We start from the raw sequence: 11,095 nt of genomic DNA on the forward strand, positions 1-11,095 counted from the left end.
TGAGCTGTAGTATGAGGCTGCATTTTCTGCACTATTAATTCAGCAACTTTTTACACTATAATTTAGATTCATTTTTCTGCAAGGTGCTAGTGCAATGCCCGACCTCTTCCTTGCTAAAGACATATATTTCTGATTCAATTGCCAACCAGAACTCCCACAGTGAGACGGATGAGTGACGAACGCCCGGAGTGGTATAAACATTAAAACATGTTTCAGAATTCGGAGAATTCAGTTTGTGCATCGACAGGATTTAACCGTCTCACATACCAGGAGGAAAACTGGAGCTGCTTCTGTTAAATGTGGTGCAGCAGAGCCCGGCTTTCTGTACATTGTTAGTTAGAAATGTGAGCAAAATATCACTCCAATCTTTGGGTGGTTTCACGTCAAACACTTGTATTATTAGTTTGGATATAATTAGTGCAGCACAAATATTACTGTGAAGGGTGTTGACGTGCTGCCAAATGACTGGAAGTAATATCAATGCTCCTGATCTTTCATGGTCCCACGGGAAATCTCCCGCAATTATAATGACGTTTTTCTCTTCAGCTCTCATCTCACAGTCAGTTGGAGCCCTCTGTTCAGTGCCAAGAGTCATCATCACTTCTCGGACAGAATGAGAGTTCCGTTAATCGCCTATCCATTTTCTGGTTATACAGGCGGTAATGATTTACTATCCGATTATAGCAGCCGTGGGAATCCCCGGTAAGTGATTAAATTCCGTTACTGACGTCGTGAATAAAGTTGGGATTAACTTTATTCCTGCTCTTATTTCAGTAATTATATTTTTAAACTATTCTTCTCAATTCAATTAAAAGGCTGAAAGTCAGTGACTGTATTTCCCGCTCGACCTTTTTAAGTGACTGATCATTTGTTGCCTTTCTAATTTTCTTTAACACCCCATAAAAGCTTCAGATTATTTCCCGATGTAAATTCTTTCAAACTGGTTCGGTTTTATCTGAGAATCGTGCAATGAGTGATTCAATGGATTATATTAATCTCATGTTTCCGTGCCTGCTCTCCTTTCCCGTAACACTCGGTAATATCTGACAGATTATATTTTACTGAACATTCAGCGTGTTGTAAAATGTTCCATTGACTCCCGCTGTGGAGACAGACACTGACAGCCGATCATGGACATATACCTGGGAATTCGGACAGTCAGGACCGGGATTTGTTCAGTCCCGTTAATCAGAATCTACCCGCTGTTCTCGGTCTGGTTCCAGCAAAGTGCCGGATATTATTCCTGGTGATCACAATCCATGCCGAGAGTGGGATTGTGCTCCATGCAGGAACACAGACTCTCTCCCTCATCTTCTCCACTGACCGGTGACCAGCCTGTTCTCAGACTCGCCTTCACCCTCCCGGCGGAGATTGTTCTACCTTCAGCCGGTGGGAGGCAGCTGGTTTCTGTCACATCCATTCCTGCAGCGGTACAGGTCAGACCGGGAATCCGTGCTGTGAGAGAGCGATTGGAACAAGGCAGCGGCGCTCTATGCAGCTGTCCTGGGTTTGTCCACATTTAATAACCCGTTTTAGATTCAATACCTGCATTTTAACCAAAGCACCGTCTCCATGCCGGGTCAGGTCCCTTTATACTAATCGCACACATTTATTGTTCAGACCAAACGCTTGCAGGGTGATATAACATCGACTGTCCCCTCAGTAAGTCTGTCCGCTCGGTGATCCACACACATTCACTTTAATTTCGCTTCAGATACTGAGAGATAGAGGAATTTCTAGTCACATTTACCCACCCGGTCTCCATATCCCTTTATCGCCTCTTCCTCCAGCCACGGACTCAATCTACTTTGAATTCTGACAGTTTCTGCCTCAACCTCTATCCATGTGACTGAACTCCACCGCCTCCCCAATCCCTTTATAAAAAAGCTTCTCCCGCTCTCTCTTCTCTCTGTTCCATTGTCTTCTATTTCACTTAATTTCTACAGCGCCTCGTTCTGCAACACACATCTACTGGAATCAGTCTGCTTCTATCTATCTTCTTCCATCCTGTCAATAATTTTAAACACATCTGTCATATCGCCCTGTAATCTGTGTCTGTGTTACATTCCTCTAACTCACATTTACAGGTTATGTGGCAGAGCCCAGGGTATCGAACCAGCGTGTTTTATCACCCATTGTACCATTGACTAACTTTCTCACTTCAGTTGCGAAACTGAAATCGCACATTATGTCTCCTGAGTTCCCACCACCCTGTACTAATAAATTGCCTTGCATGTTTCTGTTTGAAGAAACATGATCAGCATTAAAGTCCAATATTACGGCTGTTGTTTTTAACACTCTGCAGAGTCTGTTTGAAGAGGTTACTCAATGAGAACAGATTGAAGTGAGTTGTCTCACTGTCCCGCTGACTCTCACAAATCTCAGGATCAATACAGCCTAATGCTCCTACTGCAAGCTTCGCCCCTGTATTACTAAGAGTATCTCTCACTATATCAGCTCAAATGGTCCGTTGTAACATGTGCCGCACCAAGAGTCCCCATCATTTCTCAGAGATCAATACAGTTTGATTTATTTTATTACCATTTGTGGTGTTCCAGTTCTCAGCGTGGTAATTGGTGTTCCCGGTGACGTGCTTAGTTTGTGAAGCAAAAGCGCCAAATTGTTATTTCCATTCAATATTTTGTCAGCTGCGGTAATTTTAACAATAAATATGATCAGTACTCGGTGCATTGGAATGTCTGTTCCCATCGTCTCAAATTGTATTACATTTTCAGTTAAGTCCCTGCTTTGATAATGTTTTTCAGTTATTATTCATAAAAATGGGAACCCACGTAATTAGCTGTAATCTTACGACTTGGATCGATAGTTGGTTGCACGGAAGGAACCACAGAATCGGGATAAATGTTGAGAGAATTTTGGCTTTTATCACAAGGGGGAAGATATTTACAACTGAGGACGTGCTGTTCTCGCTGTACAGAGATTTGTTCAGATCTCATTTGGAATATATACGTTAGTTTTGGGCAACATATCGCAGGATAGATGGATTGGCCTTCGAGGGGTTTCAGCACAAGTTAACCAGACTGATACCACGGTTTAAAGTATTCAAATATGTGGAAAGGTTACATAACCTTGCCTTGTATTTCATTGTGTTTAGAAGGGTGAAACGTGATATAACCGAGCTATTTAAATAGATAAAGTGTTCGATAGTGTAGGCACAGAAATTGTTTCCGATGGCGGTTTAGTTTAAACCAGAAGGCATTATCTTAAAATTGGAGCTCGGCCGTTTAGGAGTGAAATCAGTAAACACTTTCTCGCACAAAGTTTAGTCGAAATTTACACTCGTTCTCCCAAAATCCTGTCAATTAATGGTCAATTGTAAATTTACAGACTCTGATCGATAGATGTGTTAAGGTCAGGGTATCAAGGGATATGGAACTAAGACGGTAATTGGAGTGTGGGTGCCGATCACCTATGGTCTACTGGAATGGTGGAAAAGGCTTGTGGGGCAGACTGATCTAATCCTGCGTTCCTATACGTCAAGCACCAGAGTCATCATTTCTGCAATGAGATTTCCGGTAATCGCAGGTCCAATTTCAGTGTATCTGAATGTTCTACACGAAAAAATGTCCGATGATATTATTGCAGCCCATAGAGTTTCCAGCACTCATTTTAACAGGTTACCGATTGCATAAATCCGTGTCTCGCTGCATTAGCTCGAGGGCCTAGTCATTGTTCTGTCGGTCCTGAGGTGATTATTTGTCAGATTTGGGTCACTATCGGAAATTCCGAGAATATCTTTCCTCCATTTCCTCCAAACTTTGCGAGATGTTTATTGACGTTACAATGTTTTTGAATCTCCAACTCAAAATCTAACATTGTTTTACATGGAATGTCTCGGAGCAATGCGGTTCTAAGTGAGAATGAGCCCAGTATTCACACAGTGGGATGTCGTTAGAGTGTGAAATTGTTTCAGTTAATCGTTAGCAGCGTCAGGAACCCCTCGCTAATGTTCTCCTCTTTGCATGCTCTGGTTAACTTATCAACCTGGCCTTTAAATGTAACAGCCGGGGCTCCCATCTGAATCAGAAGTTTTTGGGTTTGATACCCAACCTGTCGAAAATCTAGTCTGACATTCGCATGGCATTCCCATGGCAGTTTTTCCGAATAACCCAAACCTTAGCCAACTTTATCAATCAGATGTTGTATTTGTGGATCTTGCTGTAGTAGAGATATACATTTAGTTACATTACAACGTATGTTACGAAGTTTTAGAAACCATCTTCTGACAAACAGTGAAAGGCCATATTAACTTTGCTGGAGTGTAAAATACACGTGTTTTCTTTCACGCCATTTCTGACAAATACGGTTGTGTTTTAAGGAAATCCTGAAACCATAGTGGTGATGTATTTATTCAGAGCTGAATTCGTGCACCAAGCACAGTTATGGTCCGTAGCCACGAATTTCATTTTCAAATATTTGCAATCAGTTATACACACATGTAATGATTATATTTGGGACATTGCACTGGCAGTGGAACCGGAGACTGAAGGGACTTAGAGCTTGGAAAATAGAAATATTAAGACACAGTAGTAATGATATGTTGATTTGTAACTGACAACAGTGGTGTTTGGATTCTGTGAGAGAAGGACATTGTTTCCCTTTTTGTCCTGTCATTATATAGCAGCTGCAATTAGAAACAAGAATAATTGTCAAATCGTTTTGTTACGAGAATATTTGTTAATCAGGTATCACCAATATTTAAACTGTGACCCTGTTTAAGCCGAGGTGAAAATGAATTAATTGACAATGACATTTCTGCAGCCACCAATCTCCCCAAATATCCCCTCACCATCACCTTTGATGCCCTATTTCCTATTAAAACAATTAATCTCTCTCACCCTGGCCTTTCCGCTGGTACAGCCCTCAGTCTCGCTCACTGAAGTACAAGGGCCGCAGACTTGTACGGATGTGTCGGACAACTGATTTAACCATTCTACGCCATATTTGGCTAGACTGCATAAAGTATTATCGGGCCCTACACGTGTCTGCTAAAACTGCTCACTATTCCAACATCATTCTAGAATGGAAATATAACCCCCGGCTACTATTCTCGACTGTTAACCTTCTTGTTAAACGCCTCTCCCCAGTCTCCTACACACTCACCTCCAACAACAAGTGTGAGTAGCTAATGGAATTATTTGTCTCAAAGATTGAGACCACCCAATCAGCTGCCTCTGCCACTTCTCTTCCTTCCTCTAGCCCAACGGGTCAAACATCATCTAACTTTCCAGCCTGCCCTAGCCATGAAGTCGCATATCTCTCTAGTCTCTCCCTGATCGGCCCCTCTTGACCTTTCCATGCTCATCTTATCCATGAGACCCACTTCCTGCTCACTTGATCTTGACCCTATTCCCAGCAAGCTCCTCTCCTTCAAATCTACCGTCATCACCCCTCTCCTCAAAAAACAACCCTTCACCACACTGGCCTTGCAAGCTATCGCCCCCTCTCCAACCTTAATTTCCACTCCAAAGTCCTTGAACATGTTGTCACCTCCCGGAACTCCATGTTTGAAACCCTTCAGTCTGTTATTGACCATGCGACACTACCGAAACTGCTCTTATCAAACTCACAAATGGCATCCTTTGTGACATTGACAAAGATAAACTTTCCCTCCTCATCATTCTCGACCAGTCCGCAGCCTTTGATATGGTTGAGTACTCCATTTTCCACCAATGGCTCTCCAACTGGGTGGGAGTGTACACGCCTGGTTCCATCCGTATCTCCCTAATCGTAGCCAGAAAATCACTTGCATTCGCTTCTATTCTCACGATAAATCGTTGCATATCGTGTTCCCCAGGAATTTATCATTGGCCCCCTCATGTTCTCCACTATATGATGCCCCTTGCCGACATCAACCGAAAACACAGCTTCAGTTTCCACATGTAGGCTGCTGATACCTAGCTCTGCCTCACCACCACTTCTCTCGAGGCCTCCAAGGTCTCTAAATTGGCAGACTGCTTGTCCGACATTCAGTACTTGTTGAGCAGAAATGTTATCCAATTAAATATTGGGAATACCGATGGCATTTTCTTTGGGTCCCGCCACAAACTGTGTTCAATAACCAACGACTCGATCCCTCTCCCGTGTTCTGTCTGTGACTGAACCAGACAGTTCGCAATCTAGCTATCCTATTAGAACGGGAAATAATCTTCTGGCCATATCTCTGCAGCACAACTAAATCCACCTTTTTCCACCTCCATAACATTGCCCGTCTCCGCCCCTGACTCAGTTCCTCTGCTGATGAAACCTCCATCCATGTCTTAATTACCTCGAGTTTGTACAGCTCCAACACACTCCTGGCTCACCTCCTACATTCTACCCTATGTAAACTTGAGCTCATTCAAAACTCGCCAATGCATGTCCAATCTCGCTCGAAATCCCACCTGTGCTCGCTGAGCTACATTGATCCCGGTTCAACAATACCTCGATTCCAAAATTCTCCTTCTGTGTACAAATCCCTCCATGGACTCGTCTCTCGTTATCTCTATAATCTGCTTTAGCATCGCAAGTCCCCAATATGTCTGCGCTCCTCAAATTCTACCCTCTTGTGCATCCCTGTTTATAACTGCTCAAACATTAGTGGCCGTGTCTTCAGCTGTCCGAGCCCTGAGCTCTGGAACAGCCTCCCTAAATCCTCACCGCCTCTATACCTCCCTTTCTTCCTTGAACACAGTGCTTATAACCTACATCTGACCAAACTTTTGGTCATCGGTCGTAATTTATTCTTATGTGGCTCGGACCAAATTTATTTGTTATGTCTTATATCACTCCTGTGAAGCACCTCTGGAAATTTTATAAAGGCGCTATATAGTTAGAAATTATTGTTGTTGTTGTAATAATGTTACAATTGTTGAATTAATTAAGTGATTTGACAAATACTGAACAGGGAACATGATTTTACCAACTTTTATGAGGCTCTATAGTTCAGATACATAAATTACTGACAGATTTGGCCGTTTGCAAAGCCCAGTCGGAAATATTATCTCCTCATATCTTCGCCATTATTTCATGCAGCTCACCAGCTAACAACTCTGTGGAGCACCGTCACCACACGGACTGCAGCGGTTCAAGAAGGAGGCCCACCTCCGTCTTGTAAACAGCACAGGACGGCCCATCTCTTGTGTTTGATTCAGAGTTACATTGTCCATTTTTCTCTGTAGATTTCCTTTACACTTCTGTATCCATGGTAACCACACCACCACCCCCCCCCCACATAATCACACAATCAAACTTAACTATATTAAACTTATATACCCATGTGATTTAATTCCCAGCTAAGACTGTATTGTCTAAACACAGTTGAACGGGAATGCAGTTAATTATTTCTACACCAGCCGCCTTATCTTGTTCAGGATATCTTTGCAGTGCCGATGTTTCTTTTGTATATGTAGTCTCTCTCTCGCTCTCTGTCTGTCTCTATTTCTTTACAAATGATCACATGGAGCTCTTTACGTATATCAAGTTGGAACAATTGCTATGTGTAACACTATCCTGCTTACCAAGGAATCCGAATCAAACACTTCTGAGCATATCTTACATTGTTGATAGATTGTGCTGGAAGCTCAGGTACATATAATGTCCCACATCCCCTGGGATGTACTTTCCGCCAGTCTTTCTCACCAGTGAGACAGATTCTCCAGATTGCTATGTGCCGGATTAATATTAAAGATGGATTCTGCCAATTCAGAGCTAAGACCTTACCACGGAGCCTTTCTGAAGCTGAATCTCGGCAGGTATCTCCTGGGCTGGACTGCAGCCTCTATTGTCACTTGTACTGTATCTTTGCTTCGGTCTAGAGATCGCCACCCACAACTCCCTCTGAAGTTTGCTCCATTATTAGAGGCGTCAAAAGCGAGTTGAAGATTATGCCCCTTGTGCCATTGTGTACTTTGGAATGTATATTTTTCCTAGGATCACAGAAGAAGGTGCAAGACAAAGTTGTTTGTTCATGATCACATCTGAACTTCTCCCGCTTGTGGTTATTGTTAGAGTTTGTCCAGATGGGGGGTTGCACTGTACAAGGCACCAATGTGAAGACCTGAGACTTCCGGCCAAGAAGTCAGTTGTTCAGATTAAATGTTTATCTGGTGGATTATAAACATAATTGTTGCAACTTGGCTGAGTTCAAACATACCAACTCCCCTATTATCGTGGTGTTTGACAGTAGTTTGTCCAAAGGTCTTTACTCATCGCCTCCAGTCTGCGAATACAACATGAGAACTCTGAGCCATTTCGTACCCACACCTTGTATCCGCTCCCCTTTCCTGTCCACGGACCCAAATCCAGCACTTTGTCTCACCCTCGGTTGTTCCCCTTTAGTATTCACTGCATTTCGGTCAGGCGTTATTCTCACCGCTCCCCAAACATCTCCCAATTTAGAATTGACCATTCATGACTGATTTTCAAATAGTTTTCTGTTCATTTCCTCCTCTGTCACTGAACTGCTACTTTTCGCAATTATCCATAACTCCTTCTCACACTGTCCATTTATTCATACATTTAAATGGCCAGTAGTTTACTCGGATCTCCGGTGGATTTCTACACCACTTTCTACGACGTTGCAGTGGCAGAAGGGTAACAGCTCAGAGGAAATTTCCAGAGTCTATTTGTATATTCTATACTCTTTGTGAATCGTTTATTTTCGGGTATTTAACGCACACTCATAGATATTTAACATTGCAATTGTATGTTAAAATCCTGTTCTGCTAGACAATTCTAGCAGCGGTAAAGAGTTCAGTTCCAGTCCCCAGATCCTGCAGTAAAGTACATTTCACACCAAATCCTGTGTAACTGGCTCCCTTGCTGTAACCTGACGGCTGATTCCCTGTTCCTGTGTGTTTCACTTTTACAGCTAATGTGGTGACGATTGTGATCCTGTCCCGGGGAAAGTGCGGTCTCTCCAGATGTATCACTCGCTACCTGGTGACCATGGCAGCGGCGGATCTACTGGTCATTATCACTGATGTGATAATGTTTCGGATTAATGATTATTATTTCCCGACTACCTTCCTGTACATCACACCTGTGTGTTCTTTCCTCACAGCGCTGATGCGTGCAGTCACCGATATTTCTGTCTGGTTAACCATCGCTTTCACTTTCGATCGTTTTGTTACCATTTGTTGCCAGAAGCTGAGGACTAAATATTGCACCGAGAAAACTGCATCCCTGGTTATAGGAACCGTGTGCCTGCTGTTCTGTATAAAAAACATCCCCTGGTTCTTTACTTTTGAACCCTACTATACAATCGACCATGTACCCTGGGGCTGTAAAGCAAAACCCGAGTATTACACTGTAACTGCTTGGGTAACATTTGACTGGATTCACCGCTGTTTTACCCCACTGCTCCCAATATTCCTGATACTGCTGCTCAATGCTCTGACTGTACGATACATTTTTGCGGCCAGCAGAGTCCGCAGGAGGCTGAGGGGCAGCAAGAAAGATGTGAATCACAATGATCCGGAGATGGAGAACCGAAGGAAATCCATCATCTTACTCTTCGCTATATCCGGTAACTTCATACTGCTCTGGATGGCGTATGTGATATATTTCTTATTATACCGAATTGCAAACCACTATTATTCTACAGGTTTCAATGACCCGATGCTTATTGCAGACTTTAACAGCTACATGCTGCTGCTTTTGAGCTGCTGTACAAACACGTGTATTTATGCAGTAACCCAGACTAAATTCAGAGATGAGCTGAAAAATGGGTTGAAGTATCCTCTGAGAATAATATTTAATTTAGTTCAGGAAAGAAAAGTTCAGAGCAATTCCCAACATTAGATTTGCATTACATCACATATCGTATCCTAAGTTATATTTTACCTGAACCTCAGCAGGCTACAACTCAGGCCCAGACTTCTTCAGACATAACACTGGGCAATATCTGACAAGTCCTGCGGTTTCCTATGTAAGTCACTGCTCCTTTTATCCCCATCGCTCAGGTCTCTCTCTGATCTCAGGTCTGGGGTCACTGCTCCTTTTATCACAATCGCTCACGTCCCTCTCTGAGCCATTTAATATGATCATGGCTGATCCGATCATGGACTCAAGTCCACATCCCTGCCCGTTCCCCATAAGCCTTATTCCCTTATCAGTGAAGAAGCTATCTCTGTCTTAAATTTATTTAATGTCGTGGCTTTCTCAGCTCTCTGAGGCAGTGAGTTTGACAGACTTACAACCCTCTGAGAGAAGAAATTCCTCCTCATCACAGATTTAAATGGGCGGCCCCTTATTCTGAGATTATGCCCCCTAGTTCTAGTCTTCCCGATCAGTGGAACCATCCTCTCTGCATCCACCTTATCAAGCTCCATCATTACCTTATACGTTTCGATAAGATCACCTCTCATTCTTCTGAATTCCAATGAGTAGAGGCCCAACCTACTCAACCTTTTCTCAGAAGTCGACCGCTCATCTCCAGAGTCAACCCAGTGAACCTTCTCTGAACTGCCTCCAAAGCAAGTATATCCTTTCGTAAATATTGTAAGTGTTTATGATCCTCGCCCAATTGCCAGATGGACGGTTTGAATCGCCCCCACCTTACGAAAGTTCTAGATCTGGGAATTATTATTCAGAGTGTAAATTAAATGAGTCATGGAAAGGGATGCTTCAGTGATAAATCGTAGTATTTTATTTGGTCTAACATACACTGTCTAAAACATGCACTGCTAAACTAAATCACTGTCTCTGTGGACAATAAAATCCCGGTTACAAACAACATACATACAGTACAGAAATGAACCTAGTAACACACAGTAATTCCCTGGTGGATTCTCACCCCACCCCTACCAATGAATTACCCTCCTCAGAATAGCCCTGAAAAGCTTCACTTCTCAGAAAACACTGAGCCCTTACCCAGCTGGCCTGGGATATCTGGTTACTGGCTTGGGACACTCGCCACCATGTTCACCACCATACGCAGCCCGTTTTCTTGCTCAGCTCAGCTGTGGGATGTCACTGCCTGGTCTACAGTCTCGGTGGCTTCTTCTGCATTACTGCGGCCCCTTCCTCTGGTACATCGATCGGTGGAGCGAGAGCGAGAGGGAGAGGGGGCTCTCTCTAGACACAAGCTGCA

The 11,095-nt window shown here is 43.2% G+C and overlaps 1 protein-coding gene across 1 annotated transcript; it reads left to right on the plus strand.

The window, feature by feature from the left end:
* The first annotated feature begins 662 nt into the window (after positions 1-662).
* On the plus strand, positions 663-9,805 carry LOC139243691 (probable G-protein coupled receptor 139). Its single transcript, XM_070870834.1, has 2 exons — positions 663-702; positions 8,873-9,805. Exons 1-2 carry the CDS (start codon positions 663-665, stop codon positions 9,802-9,804), a joined length of 972 nt encoding a protein of 323 aa, XP_070726935.1. The 3' UTR covers position 9,805.
* Positions 9,806-11,095: the final 1,290 nt, after the last annotated feature.

This window comes from Pristiophorus japonicus, unplaced genomic scaffold (genome assembly GCF_044704955.1).
Source record: "Pristiophorus japonicus isolate sPriJap1 unplaced genomic scaffold, sPriJap1.hap1 HAP1_SCAFFOLD_182, whole genome shotgun sequence".
NCBI lineage: Eukaryota > Metazoa > Chordata > Chondrichthyes > Pristiophoridae > Pristiophorus > Pristiophorus japonicus.